The sequence below is a fragment of the Rhipicephalus sanguineus genome, chromosome 6 (assembly GCF_013339695.2).
Source record: "Rhipicephalus sanguineus isolate Rsan-2018 chromosome 6, BIME_Rsan_1.4, whole genome shotgun sequence".
In the NCBI taxonomy this organism is placed as follows: Eukaryota; Metazoa; Arthropoda; class Arachnida; order Ixodida; family Ixodidae; genus Rhipicephalus; species Rhipicephalus sanguineus.
In genome coordinates this window covers 79,238,255-79,259,097 of record NC_051181.1, presented here as the reverse complement: position 1 = coordinate 79,259,097, position 20,843 = coordinate 79,238,255, and the positions used below count along the sequence as shown (strand labels likewise).

Here is a 20,843-nt window from a genome sequence, read left to right as displayed (position 1 = left end):
CTCATTTCGCGTTGCCACATTTCGTTGTTCCTTTTCATTGCTGCATTTCATTGTTTCGTGCGTGACCGTCGTTGTTGCCTGTAACAATAGAAGTGTTGCGCTGCTAAGCACGTGGGTGGTGGTCCAATTCCTGGCATGGAGGAAGGGAAAAGCTAGGAGGGATAATTGCGCAATGCGTTAGAAAGAAAGAAAGAGCCAGTGAGGCACGCACACGCCAAGCTCCGTTTGCCCCCATTTTTAGATGCGAAAGCATCTTATGCTCGGGGCAGTGTCCGTTCTGCGGCGTCCACAGCCATACTGCGCATGCGCCAACTCTCCCCCTCTCCTCATGTGAGCGCGAGGAGGTGAAAACTGGTGGCGTGAGCGCTGCCTCCGCTTCTTTTCTCCTCTCCCGTTTCTCTCCACCACAGCTGTGCGCTCGTTTATAATGCGCGCTCGCTCCCGTTGCAATCTTCTTCGCAACGGCGCTATGGACGCTCGCGAAGCTGAACGTAAACGGCCACGCCGGCAAGCGAATCTCGATCTGCGGGGCTGCGAAAACGCGCGTTCGCTGTGCTTCCGTCATTCTCTCTCTGTGCAACGGTGTGCGAAAGGCCATGAACAACGTCGGCGCTAGTTGCAGCGGAAGCGCCACCACCGTGGAGCATAGGAAGGCTCGCGAAGCCGAACGTAAACGTCAGCGTCGGAAAACGGTAATTCAAAAGCCTAGACAACCACCGTCTCATAAGTAACATAAGAAAAACGGAAACTTGATGCGCACCCCCCGCGATGCTTTCGTATCCCACCATGGTTGCCCGTAGGGGGAGATGATGTGTAATTTTTTTCAATTGGGGAAGGGTTCTAAATTTTTTTGTTCCCTTCTATGAAGAATTAGAGAACTTGCTATACACCTTTTCAAGTTTGTTTGTATTTCAATGACAACACAAGGGCATCAACAACTACTGCTTTCAACGACATCATAATATGCGCATCTGCCTCATTCCAGGTAGTTCTTCGTGCACTATACAACACTCTTTTTTTGTTTCATTCTCCCATCTACAGATGGTGTCATCAGATGTGAACGGCGACGCGAACAAGGTCCATGCGGACATCACAAGCCTGGTGCACACGCACGTCGCCTCTGCGACGGAGATCTTCGGCAGCACAAATTTCAGCGGCATCACGGACATCTCTTTCGTCGTTCAGCGCTTGCAGGTACTCTCGGCACCTGTTGCGGACAATGCTTTGTAGAGAAAAGTACTTTTCCACCGACTACAATCAAAGTACTCTAAAGACTACTGAATCTTGTACGTACAGGGGCAGTCATTTTCGCAAAGCCAGACTTATTTCTATGCGTACAATCCGCCATGTCGACGTTCCATTTTGTTCTAGAGATTTTTTTTACTTCGCCACCAAGAAATAGTTCAACTAAGCCTTTAGAGAGCATTTTCCTTTTATGTTTGTTTTGTTCTACCGGTACAACGTGTTCAGATGCTTAGGTGTATTCGCATTCTGCAAGCGTTGGTTCTTAGCCCAATGGGTAAGGCAATCAGTATCACTTCGGAACGTGGGACACCATGTTCGAAAGCTAGCACCGCCAAGAAAATTTATTTCTCTTTATACAATCTGTTAATTCAAAGCAATTCGTCCTGCGTGAAAGCGGGACGGACGACCACAGTTCTCTTCTTGAGTTTGCTTATAAATGCTTCCGCAAAACTAAGGCCATGGTCCTGAATGAATAGCAGCAGCTCAAGCTCGAAGCCATTATGTGCGTCTAACGAGCTCTAACTAGCTTCCCACTTCATTGTGTGTATATGGGGGCAATCTTTAGTATGGAACAAGACTGTTCTGGTTTGTCGTGTCTTCAAAACTTGTGCGCGTATCAGCGGTTAGATTCTTGACTTCTCCATTTCTACCATAGTACACAATGTAAGTTATGCTCTGACATCAGCTTCTCGCAAAAGTGAAGGGAAATAACGTGGTTCGCAAGCCAGCACCCTTTATAGTGTAGACATTGACGGTTGTTTTCAACGTGAACATCGCTTCTTGTTTGCTGTTACCTCACCGCAGATCAACGACTCCAGTGCTTGCGAGGGCTCGGTGCGCCGGACGAATCCTTACTGCGCCGACACCCTGGACGCGACGCACACGCTTGTCGAGCTGTCCAAGACAAACCACGACAATTTCTGCGTCTCTTACTTGTGGACGTACCGCGACTACCCCAGTGGCACGCTGGGCCTCGCGTACGTCGCGGAGCTCAACGGTATGTGATGCAAGACCGGCGCGACACTGAATGAGCGTGATATTGGGAATTATTAAGTTCAAGAATTTCAAGTTGTCAAACTTTCCGTTTTCACACGCGCATTCATTTGTGGTCGCTCATTTCTGTCGTCGATGAATTTAAAAACGGAAGCAAGTCCGCTTTTGTTCTAGCGCTGGTACTGGAGTTAGCATTATTTCAAACCACATGGCCACCTGTTCAGAACCCTTTTACGGGATGCGCGGCTTGCTCGCGTTGCGTGCGCACAGTTGCTCGTAGGCGTGCGCAGGGTTCCCCTTCATGGGGGGGGGGGGGGAGGAAGGTTCGTCGTAGAGTTACTGTATATGCTACCTTCGTCGCAGCGCCCCCCCCCCCCCCTCCCAATTATGTCAATGTATGGCGTTAACATTGCGCCCCCCCCCTCCCTATTATGTGAATGTGTGGGGCTGACTTTGCGAAAGAAGGAAGAGTCCAAGAATGCTGTTCGCAGACTGAGTGGGCTTTTGTTAACGCGTCTTTATTTGCGTCTTGGCCCTTGCACGGCTGCGGTGAATGATCAGGGGAGGGATGCAATAGAAATTAAGGGGGCACAGCAAGATGGGGAGGCACAATAATTAATGCGCGTTTTGCGAGCTGATGCCCTGGCCGTAGAGCCCGAGATGAAGCCTGCTACCAGTGGCTGGAGCGTCCGGGTCATCCAGGTACTCCAGCAGTGACGGCCATAGCTCGTTGGCGGCCGCGGCGGTGCCGCGTTCAGATAGTGCCCAGCCCTGGAAAGAAGTCGGTCGCCATTCCAGAAGGGGTGCCCAATGTCTGTGTGCAGCGGGCAGTCTTAGATGACGTGCTCGAGGTCCATCCTGGTGTTTCAAGAGCTGCAGACGCCAATGTTATAGTTTCCCAGGCCACGAGGGTCTTCATTTCGGCGAAAACGCTGCACGTCGGCAGCAGGTATTCCTGCGGCACGTACACGCCGGAAAGGTTCTCACTGAGTGACTGTGTAGCACGGCCATTGTAAACAAATGGACCACTCTGCGCGGTCATTACTCACGCAGCGTCCCCGTCTTGTTCGCAGGTAACGCGGGAGGCCTGTGCGAGAAGTTTCAGTCGGACGTGGCTCTGCAGCTGACATCGGACTACACGGGCCGGGTCAGTCTGAACACGGGTGTCGTCACCTTCGTCAACAAGAACGTGCGCCTGCCCCACCGGGTCTCCGAGGTCACCTTCGCCCACGAACTGGGACACAACTTCGGTGCGCAGGTACGTAGCTGCACCCTGCATGACACTAGTGCACACAACTTCCGTCACGGTACTGCTCTCCAAGAAGCCCAGACGGCCACTGATCTGTGTTTCGCTTATCAGCTTGGCTTTTGCGTATAGAGCGTCTGAAACTAAATATAACCTAGAGTCAAGGGCACGGCGGAGGTCGCAAATTAACCCATAAGTCTCTGGGACGATTGATACAGCACTAAGTCTTGCTACTCCGGCGTTATGATGTTGCGCCTCCAGGCGAAACGCTGCAGCGATCAAGTTCATTATTATCCGCGATCGCTTAGCTGGTATGGCATCCTCCTGCTGAAAACGGGAATCTCGGGTATGCTTAATTGCATATACTCTACCGCCGTCGTCCAGCTAAGGCTGGATGCAAATATCAGTTTCCTGATTAGTTCACATAGTAGTCTTGTGCCGTTATGTATGGGAAATTTAAAGAGTTGTGCGTCTGTGAAATTCTGGGCGAACCGTTTAATGGCCAGGTCAAGGGATACGCATATTTCCTCTCACGTCCAGTGCCATTGGCAAAAACAACAGGCTTGATCCCTCCGTCATAGGAATCGGTATAACACGAAAGTAGAACGTCACACATTGATGTAAAAGAGCTCGCACAATGTCTATTGGTGTGTGGCAGCTATAGCACCGTTCAGCGTGGATGCACCCACGTTGATGCTTGGTGGTACATCCTTATTCCGACGACTAAAGTCCATGATCAATGAATAAACAGGCCCTTGTGGTAGTTGAATAAACAAACCCAACGCGCGTCGTGTCTCGCCTGTAGCCCGGCTGCGATTTCTTCCGGGGCGAGCGTTAGCGGGGAATGCGGTGTTGCAGCCGGGCGAGGCATGTGCGCGTCGCAGAGCTATTTTAGGGGCGAAGCTCCTTAAAGCGGCACCCGTTCGTCCCTCGTAGTCGTAGTGCGTAACCAGTCGTAACGCTAGTACCAGATCTTGACCTCCAAGGTGGTGCCGGTGGGAGATTTTTCCTGTGCGTTGTTGAACCGTGCGCGTTAACTAAAAGCCGAATTCTTCTGTCTCTCATTCCCCATTAGCAGCCATTGACATGTTCCAGTAGGAAACGTTAGTAGAAGTAGAAGTGTAAGTGTTAGCTAAAAGCCGACTTCTTCTGTCTCTCATTCCCATTAGCAGCCATTGTTTACCTCCAAGGTAGTGCCTGGTGAGATTTCTCCTGTGCGTGAATAAACAATAAAAATTTTGTTCAAAACGCCGTTGATTGATGAAATAAACCAATGAAAGACGCCAGATGTTTTCTAAAAGCAAAACGAAAGAACGCCAGATGTTTCTAAAGCAAAACGAAAAGACTCCAGCTGCTTAACGAAAGACGCCAGATGTTTTCTAAAGCAATGGTTTTCTAAACAATGAAAATTCACAGCGTACATGTAAAATTACAGTGAGCTGCAAGTCGTCATAACTCTCATCGAACCTTTAGTATAAACGCGCCCGATCTCACGTCGGTGATGATGTACTGGGCAGAATTCACGGAAGATTCACGGTTTACCGATGAACCTCCGCAGTTTCGCCCACTCATCATCATTCACTCCGTGGATATGCTGTGATTTTTTTGGTATGGATGGACGCTATGAGCGAAACCCACGCTTTGGCTAAGGTCGCCATCTCGCGGTGTGTTAAGGCATTGACAAAACTGCACATCTGCTATTGGAAACGCGCCGAATGGGACGGACATGTACTAACGACGCGTTGCAGGAGCTAATCGCGGAGGCCACGGTCATGATGCATTTCTTCACTTCGCCGCTCCCAGAGAACGACACCACCCCGCCGAGCAAGAGCACTGTGTGAGGAAAGTGAGATATAAGAGGCGCGTTTGTAAAGTCTCCAGAGTGTGGGACCGTGGCGCAGTGGATAGTGTGCCCGGCTTCTGTTGTCGTGGACCGAGAGGTCGTGAGTTCGACTGCCATCGACGGCACTTTTCTTTCTTTGCCATCTGATGGCGTGCATTTTTTCGACGTCATTTCCGTGATGGAAATGCGTCACTGAAGTCTTAGTGGACCCCGGTATAAAACGCTTTCGTGTTAAAACGTTGAAACTTCGCAAGTGCGAACAAGACAAATTTTCTTTTTCTTGTACAAACCTTCACAGCACGACCCTCCCGAGTGTATTCCCGGTGGCAGCGTGGGCAACTTTCTGATGTTTGCCAGCGCCTCTCAGGGCACGATGCGCAACAACCGGCGCTTCTCCATGTGTAGTATCGGCGACATCTCAGCTATCCTGGAGCAGATGCTCTCGGAGCATGGTACCCGCGCGAACTGCCTCCAAGGTGAGCTCACTCGCACTCCAGCTCTCTGTCTCATATCTGCTCTGAAAACATCACGAGAGATAGCCAATGATGTTGGAGTTGTTTTGAAATGGCAGAAACTTGAGCTAGTTGGCACGGATGTAGAAGAAAGACAAACATATAAACAACTCAATGCCCGCACTTAGTCTGCTATGGGTGAGAAGAAGGTGTTCCGCACTATGGCTCAAACGGAGGTAGATGCATAACTTATACTTGTTCAGGATTCCCATATAACTTTTGTGTCTTCCATCTTTCAGTTCATAATCGGCGTTTTTGGGCTGTCCACTTCCCTGGTGTCCGTATCTGCACGCTTTATTTTCTTCTACGATGTTTTTTTATCTTTGCATTTCTCCCTAACCATCGGCGTCAGCCTATTTCATGTGCATAGTACCAGTTCAATACAAACGCATATACAAGCAATCTTCAATTGCCCTTATTTCAATTGCCCTCCAGCCGAATCCCGTCTATACCTGCAAGTTTACCAATTACCTACCAACTTGATCGCACAACCTAATATCCTGTCGTCCTTGGCGACGTTCCCATTTCCTTGGCATCCATATTTTTGCTTTCCTTCACCCTAGTAGCGCCGCTGGTTGTCTTAGGACCTGTAGAACTACACCTTTTCCTCTTTTTCGCATAACGACTATCAAGCTCCACCCGATTCATCTCTGTTCTATTGCCATATTTGTGTCTATCAGCGTTACGCCTATCATTTTCATTCAGTTGAACTGTTCAGTAATGTCCTTTTAATTGGTGCCCTAACGTCGCACTCTCAACGGACTAGAGACGCTGAGTGCCGTTCCACACTGATAATATTAAAACGTGCTATCGAAGATTTCGACGGCTGCGGCGAAGCTCGCGCTGTTGGGGTTCCGTAATTAGATGGCGGTGTCTCTCCGGTATCACTTGGTAGTCGCTGGCTTACCCAGCACCTTCCACCACAATTGTGACGATGGTACGCGTTTATTTACAAGATGGGCAATGCAGAGGTGTAGCTCAGCATAGAAAAGTTTCCGGCGCCGCTCGCGAGCCAGCCCAGCCTCGTTCTCCTCTTCGTTGAATCGTTGCTAGCACGTTTCAATATCGCAGCGGACCATCGCTCTAAACGCGTACGCTGGGCCAATTTACGGGTGAGCGGTAATACAGCGACAGCCTTTTCTCGCCGTCCTGTGCAGAGCTGCGGGGCCCGTTCTGCGGCAACTCTATACTGGAGGAGGATGAAGAATGCGATTGCGGCTACGACTGGCACGATTGTCGCGAGACGTGCTGCTACCCGCGCGAGCACGGCCAGCTCAATCGCAAAGGTTGCACGCTTCGACCGGACGCCAAATGCAGGTGCGAAAACTGCCATCATTTCACTTGCGTCACAAAGAAATGCTCGCACTTTCGGCGATGCCGCTCGCCAATAGGACACCCCACACCAAGCGAAGGCGCCAGACGCCGGCCGACCCGTTTATTTTTATTGCGATAGCAATTACATGGACAGTCTCGGCGAGTTTTGCCGTCGTCCGCCGCCGTCATGCTCCGTATATGTATGTACATCTATATTCAAAAATCATAAATAAAAATAATTCAGAAGAAATATTTTCCGAAGCGCGTGACCGGAGATTCCAACCTGTGACCCCTCGCTCCGCATCGCGCTGCGTTAGACAACATCGCACGAGCACACGACCTCCAGCGTATTAACGGCGAGCTGTTTATATACACCATTTACCGCTAGTGGTACGCAGAGTTCGGAGGTGCTTCATCGCGTTCCCTATCACCCGCGATATGGCGCGAAGGGCGCGCTTTAAAAATTGTCGCCCCGCTAGTACTTAGGATGCGCGCCTCCGACTTCCACTTTGACATACAAAGCGTGGTCGCCCGTGCCCGCGCGCTTATCTCTTGAAGGGGGAAGGTTTGTACGTCTTGTACTTTCACCGCAAAGTTTGCGTTGAAGCATGAAGGTCACTTCGCTCGCTAGAGCGGCCGCGCTTGCGACAGGCATGAGCTGCTAGCTAGAAGAGCCAAAGTAGGGGCTAATTGAAGTAACAACTGTAACAGCTGTTAGTTCACGCTCGTCCTGTGTATATCTGTGCGTTATTTTCGTGCGTCCTTTTTTTGTGTTTGAGCAGCGCGCTGCAAGTGTCGAGCTGTGACAGTTGTTAGATCGTGCACGTTCTGGGTGTGCTTTTTGTGCGCCCTTTATGCTTGAATGGTGCGCCGCGAGTTTAGAGCTGCTTGCCGTTCTTCGTGTGATATTCCACTTTTTTTTTTACTTTTTTTTCTATGGCATTCATTCCTTCTCCCTTGCGGCGAAACTGTGACTTTTTTTACCGGCAGTGGAACGCGACTTCACGACATAGTCTAAGCGAATGCGCATATAGATAGGACGAACAGGCTACTGAGGAAGGAATGTTTATTCGGAGGGTTTGAACTTATATAACCCAAATTTTCTTGCGTCACCGAAAAAGCTGTTAAAGCCTAGGAAAAAAACAAGAAACTGTTTTTGTTATGTCACCCAAATGTCTTTCACGTGTTCCGGTCGTCCTGTCTGTATGTGCCCCGTTATTTTGCGCTTATTATTTGCCACGCTTCCCTGACACCACTACATTTGTATTCTGACGCAGTATATTAAGAGCAATCCCCTCGGCTTCGCCCGTACGGTTCGACTTGCGAATATTCGTGGTTGCGGCGTTTACCATCCGTTGTGTCCAGCTGTTACGTTCACTGCTTCAGCTATCGTAATGCGTTGGTAATAGTAGTCAATGTTAGTCGCCGATATGGGGGAGATGTGGCACCTGGCGTCACGTCAGAGGCTTGCACGCCTGCCCTGTAGCAACGCGCACTATGCAGAATGTGTTTCTTCACATCCAACAAAACTGCAACTACTAGTGAAGAGATATTTCACTTTCGTGTTATCACCGATCCTATCTGTGAAATAGGGATCAACCATCATATTTAACTTGCACCTGACGACAGTCACATTGAAATAGTGCTTTCGTCACTACGATGAGAGAAAACTCCAAAGTTGCTTCTTTTGCACCTGGTGACACAGCAGAAACAAGCGTCTATGGGGAAAAAAACCACACCTCTATGCAGGCCTGAAGGCGCCATGCATATACTGTGAATCAGGCATTTGAACACGAGTCTTCGTATGTGGAAGTTCAGGAACGCGCTTCCGACGCTGGAAAAGCAGTAATGCCGCGAGCAGCCTATCCGCCAATCTGTATCGCATTAATAGAAGCTTGGTGAGGCAAAACAGTCCTCCTAGCTCGTTTCTCAATGTGGCGCTTAGGCGGAAAAGGACGACTTCATGCATTTTCTAGCCTCTGTACGAGGTTTCAAGGGTACAGTGAGGTGTTGATGTCCTGTATAAAATTTCCTGCTGTAGTGTCCTATTGAAGTTCGGGACTTTGCATATTGTCTGCTGCTTCTGCAAGGCTGGATATCTTGACGAGGTCGATCATCACCGCAATGCCATTCGCCGACGAATTGGCCTGGCTCGTCATTAAATATTGTGTTTTTTTTACTATTTAATCGACTGTGAGTATATTCTCTTAGAGCGGACACGAGAACCACAGATGAAGTGCGCAATATATTTTCCTTTTTTATTTTTTTTATTCTTTTACAGATATTTTACTTGAACTAGAGATCGGCGAAGTTTTGCTTATGTAGTATGTCACCGTTGTAGATATGAAAAAATTTCTGAACGCGGCGTGTCGCTTGTCGAAACGTCCAAACAGGTACGCTCGTTGAAACGTAAAAGCGACACACCGTGTACACAAATTTTTCATCTCCTCAAGCTTCCGTATTCTCCTGAACTTGTGCCTAATTTGCGCGTTAGGCGAGACGCCTTTGTGCTAAATTTCTCTTCTTTCTCGTCACGTTCCTCCGCAGTCCATCCACCAGCGCCTGCTGCAGCGAGACCTGTCAGTTCTACAACGCGTCATGGCTCTGTAGACATGACGACGATTGCCGATTCGAAGCCTACTGCGAGTATCCTTTACGTTTGTGGAGGGTTAGGAGACGTTGAATGCGATACCGAAATATGCGGTGCTTTGATTGTTTGAAGACCGAACTTACAAAAACAAACCGGAGCAATTACTTGAAAGATGATGAGGGATGTGCCCGTTGCAACAAACGTCCCGAAGCTACTCAATACTTATGAATGGAGTGCCAGAGTATTCGTCTAACAAGACCAGTGGCAAGTGTTCATCATTTAGACGATGTAGGAGGCGTAGCGAATGTCAGTATTAACTGCTCAGTGGCTGAGATAAGAAAGACACGTTTAAAGGTATTGGTGAAAGAAAAAAAGCCGGCAGATCCCACGCATTGTGGGAATCGATGTAATGCGAAGCAGCCAGCAAAGAGCTGCATACATCGTCTTGTATGTCATTGAGGAAAATGCGTGTCATGGTTTTCATGTTAACTCATATTATTTATGTTCGTCACAGTAAGGTCGCGCAATACCGACTTCGGGGTCGATCAAATTAGAGAAACGGCCGCCAGCGCCCCATGAGCGTGGCACGCAAGTCATGCTGTACATGACATACGTGCCATGACTTTCATGTTAACTCGTGTTATTTATGTTCCTCACACGGTCACGTCGCAAGATACCAATTTTAGTGTATATCAAGCTAGCGAAACGGCCGCCAGCACCCCATGAGCGTGGCAGGTAAGTCATGCTGTACATGACATGCGTGGCATGATATTCATGTTAACTCGTGTTTTTATGTTCGTCACATAGTCACGGCGCGCAATACCAATTTCGGGGTAGATCAAGCTAGCGAAACGGCCGTCAGCGCGCCATGATCGTGGCACGTAAGTCATGCTGTACATGACATGCGTGTCATTATTTTCATGTTAACTTGTGTTATTATGTTCGTCACATAGTCACGTCGCGCAATATCAATTTCGGGGTACATCAAGCTAGCGAAACGGCCTCCAGCGCCCCATGAGCGTGGCACGTAAGTCATGCTGTACGTGACATGCGTGTCATGATTTTCATGTTAACTCGTGTTTTTATGTTCGCCACACAGTCACGTCGCGCAATACCAATTTCGGGATACAGCAAGCTAGCGAAATGGCCGCCAGCGCTGCATGAGCGTGGCACGTAAGTCATGCTGTACATGACATGCGTGTCATGATTTTTATATTAACTCGTGTTATTTATGTTCGTTACATAGTCACGTCGCGCAATACCAATTTCGGGGTAGATCAAGCTAATGAAGCCGCCGCAAGCGCCCCATGAGCGTAGCACGTAAGTCATGCTGTGCATGTCATGCGAGTCATGATTGTCATGTTAACTCGTGTTTTTATGTTCGTCACACAGTCACGTCACAAGATACCAATTTTGGTGTATATAAATCTAGCGAAACCGCCGCCAGCGCCCCATGAGCGTGGCACGTAAGTCATGCTGTGCATGTCATGCGAGTCATGATTGTGTTAACTCGTGTTTTTATGTTCGTCACACAGTCACGTCGCGCAATACCAATTTCGTGGTAGATCAAGCTAGCGAAACGGCCGCCAGCGCTCCATGAGCGTGGCACGTAAGTCATGCTGTACATGACATGCGTGTCATGATTTTCATGTTAACTCGTGTTATTTGTGTTCGTTACACAGTCACGTCGCAAGATACCAATCTTGGTGTATATAAATCTAGCGAAACCGCCGCCAGCGCCCCATGAGCGTGGCACGTAAGTCATGCTGTACATGACATGCGTGTCATGATTGTCATGTTAACTCGTGTTTTTATGTTCGTCACACAGTCACGTCGCGCAATACCAATTTCGGGGTAGGTCAAGCTAGCGAAACCGCCGCCAGCGCCCCATGAGCGTGGCACGTAAGTCATGCTGTACATGACATGCGTGTCATGATTTTCATGTTAACTCGTGTTATTTATGTTCGTTACATAGTCACGTCGCGCAATACCAATTTCGAGGTAGATCAAGCTAACGAAGCCGCCGCCAGCGCCCCATGAGCGTAGCACGTAAGTCATGCTGTGCATGTCATGCGAGTCATGATTGTCATGTTAACTCGTGTTTTTATGTTCGTCACACAGTCACGTCACAAGATACCAATTTTGGTGTATATAAATCTAGCGAAACCGCCGCCAGCGCCCCATGAGCGTGGCACGTAAGTCATGCTGTGCATGTCATGCGAGTCATGATTGTGTTAACTCGTGTTTTTATGTTCGTCACACAGTCACGTCGCGCAATACCAATTTCGTGGTAGATCAAGCTAGCGAAACGGCCGCCAGCGCTCCATGAGCGTGGCACGTAAGTCATGCTGTACATGACATGCGTGTCATGATTTTCATGTTAACTCGTGTTATTTGTGTTCGTTACACAGTCACGTCGCAAGATACCAATTTTGGTGTATATAAATCTAGCGAAACCGCCGCCAGCGCTCCATGAGCGTGGCACGTAAGTCATGCTGTACATGACATGCGTGTCATGATTTTCATGTTAACTCGTGTTATTTGTGTTCGTTACACAGTCACGTCGCAAGATACCAATTTTGGTGTATATAAATCTAGCGAAACCGCCGCCAGCGCCCCATGAGCGTGGCACGTAAGTCATGCTGTACATGACATGCGTGTAATGATTGTCATGTTAACTCGTGTTTTTATGTTCGTCACACAGTCACGTCGCGCAATACCAATTTCGGGGTAGGTCAAGCTAGCGAAACCGCCGCCAGCGCCCCATGAGCGTGGCACGTAAGTCATGCTGTACATGACATGCGTGTCATGATTTTCATGTTAACTCGTGTTATTTATGTTCGTTACACAGTCACGTCACAAGATACCAATTTTGGTGTATATAAATCTAGCGAAACCGCTGCCAGCGCCCCATGAGCGTAGCACGTAATTCATGCTGTACATGACATGCGTGTCATGATTTTCATGTTAACTCGAGTTTTTATGTTCCCCACACAGTCACGTCGCGCAATACCAATTTCGGAGTAGATCAAGCTAGCGAAACTGCCGCCAGCGCTCCATGAGCGTGGACGTAAGTCATGCTGTACATGACATGCGTCTCATGATTTTCATGTTAACTCGTGTTATTTATGTTCATTACCCAGTCACGTCACAAGATACCAATTTTGGTGTATATCAAGCTAGCGAAACTGCCGCCAGCGCTCCATGAGCGTGGCACGTAAGTCATGCTGTGCATGACATGCGTGTCATGATTTTCATGTTAACTCGAGTTTTTATGTTCGTCATACAGTCACGTCGCACAATACCAATTTTGGTGTATATCAAACTAGCGAAACGGCCGCCAGCGCACCATGAGCGTGGCATGTAAATCATGCTGTACATGACATGCGTATCATGATTTTCATGTTATGAGTTATCACTTATGTTCGTCATACAGTCATGTTACGCCATACTAATTTTGGTGCACATTCGATGAACCAAGCGACCAGGAGAGCACAAAGCCGTATGCCGCTAGATAGATAGATAGATAGATAGATAGATAGATAGATAGATAGATAGATAGATAGATAGATAGATAGATAGATAGATAGATAGATAGATAGATAGATAGATAGATAGATAGATAGATAGATAGATAGATAGATAGATAGATAGATAGATAGATAGCTTCGCATTTAAAAGGAAAGACATTGATCGAACGGGATTCGTTACAAACGTACGCTTGTGTGGAGAAAAAAACTGACAGCCATGCGGACTGCCAGAGTGTATAACATGTAGTAACACCTTACTGTAAAGAAAAAGAAAGCTGGCTGGCCACTTGCCCCGCATCTAAGAGTTTAATGCCAATGAAGACAATCATCATGGTCATCATATCACGGGAAACCACAGAGTGCTAACGAAGGCATTAAGACAACGAACGACCATACACACTGAACAAAGATAAAGGACGATCCTTTTCTTGTTCTGTGTGTTTTGCCCTCTGGTTTTCACGATGCAATCATACCAATTCGCCCTGTTTAATGTGCTTTTAACGAAGGCGTAGGTTAAGTACGTCCTTCACCACGTTCGGATCCTGATTGTTTTCAAAAACGCGTCCGCACTTGAGGTGACGATGGTAGCATGGATGATTACGGCCAATAACAATAGTAGTAATAATGAACCGATTCGCATCCCAGTCAGCGTTCTAACGAAACAATAATAGCCGGGGAGAAGGATATATTAGTCTGTCGAATGCCGTAGGCTGGCGCTGCGCACACAAACTTCAACAGGGGAGGGGAGAGAGTCGGGACATCCGGACATAACCGCTGCTAGATGCCCGTGTGACCTTGACCGACCTGGTCTCAGCGGTTGGAGCGGCAAGTGTCCCGTTCCGCCGCATAAGCACGACGGCGTGCTCTGCAACCACGGCACGCAGGCTTGCGAAGATGGCGAGTGCGTGCGCTCCATCTGCAGCGTCTACGACCTCGAGGCGTGCTACCTCACGGGGCCCCAGCGCACGCCTGAAGAGATGTGCCTCATCGCGTGCCGAGAGAACGGTACGTCTCTAATGGTGCTGTGGTAAGAACGCTTTGTAATCTTTTGCGAGTTATGAAAACTCCAGGGTGGTAACGCACGAGTGCGAGCATCTGTTAGTTTTAACAGCAGAGCTGTTTAAGGTTTTCGTTGAGCCGCTTGTTGTTAGCAAAAACTGCGCCTAGTTATGATGTCACTGCGTTGCCTAGCAACCACTTGGCACAGCTGCACCTCGCTTCGCCTAGCACCGGCAATGCTCCGCACCGCCGCGCCAAGCTGCTACGACCGCGCACGTGCTTCATCTAGCCATGACGTCACTTAGCTCGCCTAGCAACCACCTGGCATAGCTGCATCCCCATTCGCCTAGTCGAGCCATGGTTTCGCGCCGCCACTCCAGGCTGCCGTTCACCTACTCCGTTCAGTCGCGCCGACATTGCGTGTCTGCCGAGAGGTCATGTGACTTCGTCAGATCTTTCCTCGCACAGCGGTGTAGCTGGAGCCGAAGTCAGGACGTCACTGCGCGCCAATACCGCTCGCGGTCTGCGTGGGCCTCTCCTACCTGTGCAAAGCAGATGGGATGGGGGGAGTAGGGGTAGACCTTGGGCGTGACACCACACTGTAGATATAGCTAGGTGTCGTCACCGTGGCGACACACAGCCCGTCGAGACTTCGCGCCGAGTGCACGTAGCCGTGACATGGGGCGACCGAAGAAGTACACGACTCCCGAAGAAGAGGCTGCTCAGCGGGAAGCTCGTCGCAATGCCGCCCCGAATCGAATGCAGTGACTGCGGGCAGACCCAGATTACCACGCCACAGTTGTATAGCTAGGGGCTGGGAAAGGGAAGTGAGAGTGAAAAGATTGGCAAGGGCGCCAGCTCCGCTGGTTCCAGTCTTCGCACCACTTGTGCGTAGCTGCCCAAATTTTTTGGTTCATGACTGAAGTCAACCGCGTGGAATCCACGTAGAACCCGTCGGTCCCGCTCAATACCTGTCGTGTGCATACTAACTAAACAACGAGTGGAAAAAATTTGTGATGAAGTGCGCTTGTCTTTTAATGCGTAGTGGATGATGCATACCTTGATTTTGTCGAGCTGGTTCATCTCTACGGTCTTCTTAAAACATCGAGAAAGGCACAGACGAAAAGAACATAAAACATTACGATCCGGTCGTTTTTCTTTGGTCCTCCTTCTTCATGTTGTGTTAAGAGCGCTGTCCCAACTGGTCATTTCATCTGAAGAAAACTTCTATACATTCCTTGACAAATTGTGTGTGTAAACACACATGTCTGCAAGTAGTCTAAATAACGTATTTGTTTTAGACACTGCAAAAGAAAAGATGTTAAGGCGAACAAGCTTGAACGATTAGGCGTTACACTCAATCAGACTACTATTTTAGACTCTGCGTTCGGTGGGGAGGACAAAAAGGAAGCCTATTACAGGATTCTCGTGGTATTTAGGGCCTGCGTGATTCAAGACAACGGTTACTCATGGCAAATCACTCTTAGCAATCAGCAAAAAAGAGCGGTGCTTATTCAAACGGGTATATATTTCTTTCTTTTATTAACGGTCATTCAAGTCGAGTCTTAAGTCGAACTTTTTAGCTACTGTCGCTGTGGACTGTCAAACTGTCGCTATAGGGAGGCGTAAGTCAAACTGTTTGGCGACTTCACAGAGTCATGTCTAGTTGCAATGTTTATATTTTTTATCCTTATTTGCCGAGGTCTCCAGCAGCTTTGTTTAGACGAAAATTACTACGTCGAGTTTAGATAGACTCGACGCACTTATTTTCATCTAAACAAAGCCGCTGGCGATCTCAACAAATAAGCATCTAAGAAGCTAAACATTGCCAGTCGACCGTCGAGTCGCCAAACACTCTGACGAAACTTATACAGCGGTTCACAATTATGCACAGTGTCTGGAAGCGTGTGCATGGAGGCGTGCCACTTCGAACGCATGAAAGACTTCTGCAACAAGAAGCTGGAGCCCGGGGCGCCGTGCGATGACCTGCGCGGCTACTGCGACGTCTTCCAGCGGTGCCGCCTGGTGGACGCCGAAGGTCCACTCGCCCGTCTACATTGGCTTGTATTTGGAGGAAGAGGCCTGCGCAACGCAATGTCGGTAAGGGCTTGCCCGCTGTCGTGCAAAAGTGCAACATTTACCCTCTTTTGTTGCAGCGCATCTAGGAACGCTCGTACTATATGAATATAACTCCGTATTTTCTATTCAACAGACAACATGAAACTCGGACGTCGTCTCGGATTCGTATTCATGGGGTGCTTCATGAAATGCTTCCCAAATAATAATATCAAAATGGCTGGGGTTTAACGTCCCAAAACCCACGATATGATAATGAGAGACGCCGTTGTAGAGGTCTCCGGAAATTTCGACCAGATGGGGTTCTTTAACGTGCACCTAAATCTAAGTACACGGGCCTCGAGTATTTTCGCCTCCACCGAAAATGCGGCCGCCGTGGCCGGGATTCGAGCCCGCGAACTGCGGGTCAGCAGACGAACACCATAACCACTAGACCACCATGACGGGGCATGCGTCCGAAAATCATAAAATATAAAATAGATGTAATATTTGCTCGATGCCTTTATAATTACTTTTTCTGTAGCGGAAGCCATCTTAAGACGGCTGGAGATACCAGTTATGAAAGTAAATAAAGAAACTAAGTAAATTAAGTTTTGAATTAGTTGAAAAAGCGGTCGGATCAAATGAAGTCCTTCCTGCGAAGATCCCATTGCCGCTTTGAGATTTCCAAAAAGCGGCCGCTCATAATTTTAGCAGAGTGACCAAGTCTGACCACTTTTTGTCGGCGAAACCGAAACGCGGAAGAACGCAACTGCCATAATCTTTCTAGACGCCCAAAATGACCGAGTGTCGTTATATCAACCGTTGATCGTCTTCGCTTCATGGGTGTGTTGGCTGCGCTCGAGATTATAACACGCATGGCGCGCGGGGATCAACGAATGTAGAAGAACTAACATCATTGTGGTTGTCATGAATAGTGACGACATTCGGCTCGTCTGCTATTTGCGCTCATAGGCGCTTCGGTTTCGCCGGTGAATTTGGTCAAACTTCATTACTCCGTAATATTTATCAGAGGCCGCTTTTTCGAAAGCCCAGAGCGGCGATGGACTGTTCGCGGGGAGTGCTCCAATTTTCCCATTTGACTTGACCGCGTATCTCCACTGATTACCCCACTGATTGTGTCCGTCTTTTGTGTTTCCTTCTTGTCCTCGTGTTTTTTTGCGCAGTGTTTTTAGGAGCTGGCTCGCCAGGTTCTTAAGCTGGGGCAAAGACCCGCGCCGTAAGGTAACCTTAGTTCCAGAGGCGACCGCTACAGGCGCAGCTCGCGCGAAAAAGAAGTCTTCTTCCTCATGTTCTTCGAGAGCCTTGATAATGATAATAACGCAGGCAAAACCACATATAGCATAGTCAACTGTAGCATGCAGCGCTCGCTCCACTTCGGCAGTGCGCTTCGATACTAACAACATGAACGAAGAAGACAAGGCGGCGGAGCGGAGGGCTCGCAATGCAGCAGCATGCGGGCTCGCCGCCAAGACCCTGCGGTGAGAGCTCTCGAGGCCGCAGAGAGACGTCAGCGTCGTGCGGACGCCGAGATTACAAGCCCGCGAAGCCGAATCAGCGCGGAAGCGGCGGCAAGAGAAACTCGAAGAGGTACGGGCGCGGGATTCAGCGGCCAAGCGCCGAAAGTGGTCGCTACCTGAAGTTGGTGGCGCCGACGCGCGCTTCAAGCGTGATTTCGTCGAACACACATTCGGCCACAGCTGCAAGGTCTGTGACCGCTTGTGGTTCGACAGCAACCTGACCACAATCGCTACTATAACAACGTGTCACGTCTTTATATGACAGTAGAGGAATTGTACGGAGTATTCACGGTTTACCCGATTATCTCCGAGCTAGCTCCTCAATCTTCATTCACTTCGTGGATATGGCGTGTTTTTTTTTTCATTCAGTATTTTACACCAACTTGCCCACATCAAGCTCCTTCTGCTCCTCTGATTAAAATCTTAATTTAATTTATTTAATTAGTGTCCTAATTAACGTCTCTAATCACTTTAAGATGTCTGCCGCTACACAAAAAAGAAGTCACGGTGGCAGCAAGCAACTATTCCAGTTCCCTTATTTCTGAGCATTTTCGCGCCCATTTCTTGAAACACCCTGTATAGAGTGCTAGTAATAAATGAGAGCAACGCGGTATTGTAGTTCAAATGATTATCGCATTTCTTGGAAAATGCAGTTAGAGCTGATAAGCGAAAAAAAAAGAATATCGAGCAATGTTGACGTGGAAAGCAGATGATTCTTAGGTGCAAACAAGTTACCAACCTATTTTTTTTTTCGTGTCCACTTCTGAAATAAGGCCTCTTAGCGACCTCTTGTCTTACGCTTGCTAGTTCGAAGTATTGTCCATGAATGCCGCAACAGGCCACCTATTTGCAGTTCTCTTGCCCTAATTACTTGTCCTAAGCGTTCCTATAAATACGCATTCCTGTGCCAAAGCTCAGCGTATTCATTCCCGTCATTTTATTTCCCCTACCGATTGGTCCCACAAAACACCTGTCTGTCTCCGGGGAGCGACTTATTGCTTTCACATAAACAGCTAGAGGTTTTGTGGTCACTTGGTGTGGAGGTCACGACGTGCAGTGAAGACAGCCTCGCTGCTGCGTTGTTTGACAAAGGCACCTTGCATCTTCATTAGTTCTCAGGGGGGCAGCGAAGCAAGTCTCTAAATTACGCAGTGTCCATGCACGCACTCTACGTGAACGATTGCCTAGCAGCCAAAGTTGGCAAAGAGTTACATGCATTCCACCAAGCCAGAGGTTTAGCCAGGAGTGGCGCACAGGGCCCGTGCCCCCTCTCCCCCCCCCCCGATTTTTTTTTTGCCATGGCATATACAGAGCACAAAATGACACTAGACCACATCTGCCTGCCGGCGGTCGCCACTTCAGATCAAGGAGGTGTCAACCCCCCCCTCTGAAAAAAAATTTGTGCCTTCACCCCAGCGCCAACTACGGCACGTCTACTACGACGTTGCGGCAGCGAATTGGGTCGCGAACACACGGAAAAGCTGCAAGCGGAAGCAGTCACCAAGTAACGCCGTAATCACGAAGTCAGATTATCTTATTATGGCATTTCTTATTCTAACTTATCTTCTTATTTTTATTTAATGCAAAGATTAAGCAAGAGGGTGATGTGTTACAGATTTATGAACGTGCATAACCTGCACCCATATTCACAGAAACGTGTTAGGCTAAATATTTGCTCTAGTTAATGCTACAGCCGGATTTGATGCCGGAAATTTTTTAAGCCGGACGGCCTATGGAGAAGAGCAAAGAGATGATTTAAGTATTCGGCCACCTTAATGCAAAATATAATCCTCCTCCTGCAATTCGAAGTATCTGTCTTAACAATGTATTCAGCATAATGGCAAAGACGGCTCGAAGGCCAAAGCCATCTTGTTGTTCTTTTTCTTCCCAGTCGATGTATTAACCGTCCCCCACCCCTCTACGAAATATTTCTGCACCTAACGTGGTTTTACACTGCCTCCAGGATCGGAGGTATTGCAAGCTTTCTGCACCTACCTTGCTTTTGCACTGCCTCCATGATCGACCCACCATTGACCAAGCAATGATGTCGTAGCATGACGTCACGTCACAGTGACGTCATGATGACGTCATGTGTTGACGTCATCACGTGATGATTTTTTGCATCACTCTTGTTGACGTCGACGCCGACGGTCAATTTTCGAGTTTGATGAGGCATCTAAGGCTTTCGCCTTATGTCCTCAACCTAGTTTCCTCCGAGCTGCATATTCAATATTCACGTTGGGGCATTCAGTTTTCCAATTCTCCAATATCTCCGCATGCAGAAAAACGTGGCAGGAGTGTTGACACTCTTAAATGCATGTGAACACCTGGCGCAGCACTACTGGTACCTCACGCTGTTGGCCGTCGTGGTGGGCAGCGGGTTCACGGCACTGTTCATCAAGCTGTGCGCTGTACACACGCCCAGCAGCAACCCGCACCTCAAGAGACACCGCGCCATCAGCGAATCCGTGCGGAGGCCGACGAGTTTGCTGCACACGTGAACATCCATCCACTGGCGCCTCTTCACAACTAGAGATGTTACGCACCAGTGTACGGAGCACCTTTGCGCGCGCCTATAACTGTGTTGCATTTAATCTCGTTTTGAACATATATCCGCCAATTAAACAACCAACTCCCATGATATTGCGTATCCTTTCATTTTATTTATTTATACTGTCAGCCCCCATTAGCCCTAACACAGCGGTAGAAAGAAACGCGAAATATCCTAAATCATTTTCTGTACAAACAGAACGAGGATAAATCGCACACTTGAATTTTAAAAATTCACAACAAAAGCTAAATCATCTTGCCCATAGGCAACGAAAATAAGGATACCGTAAACGTACACTCGAATCACGCAAAAATATCACAGAAAAAGGAGAATTTACCGCTTGTACTCTATAGAAAATAAACGCTTTCGCAAACAAACTCAAATTTGTTAACTAAAAAAGTGACTTGAGCTACTTTTTGCTGTT

The 20,843-nt window shown here is 48.4% G+C and overlaps 1 protein-coding gene across 1 annotated transcript in view; it reads left to right on the top strand.

The window, feature by feature from the left end:
• Nucleotides 1-20,369, top strand: part of LOC119397371 (disintegrin and metalloproteinase domain-containing protein 10-like) — a 29,574-nt gene extending 9,205 nt beyond the window's left edge. The window contains exons 6-14 of the mRNA XM_037664803.2: nt 1,042-1,194; nt 2,050-2,246; nt 3,292-3,496; nt 5,626-5,803; nt 6,997-7,156; nt 9,701-9,799; nt 14,088-14,278; nt 16,167-16,372; nt 20,205-20,369. Coding sequence (XP_037520731.2) covers nt 1,042-1,194; nt 2,050-2,246; nt 3,292-3,496; nt 5,626-5,803; nt 6,997-7,156; nt 9,701-9,799; nt 14,088-14,278; nt 16,167-16,372; nt 20,205-20,369 — 1,554 coding nt within the window. The remainder of the gene's footprint in view (nt 1-1,041; nt 1,195-2,049; nt 2,247-3,291; nt 3,497-5,625; nt 5,804-6,996; nt 7,157-9,700; nt 9,800-14,087; nt 14,279-16,166; nt 16,373-20,204) is intronic.
• The last annotated feature ends 474 nt before the right edge of the window (nt 20,370-20,843 follow it).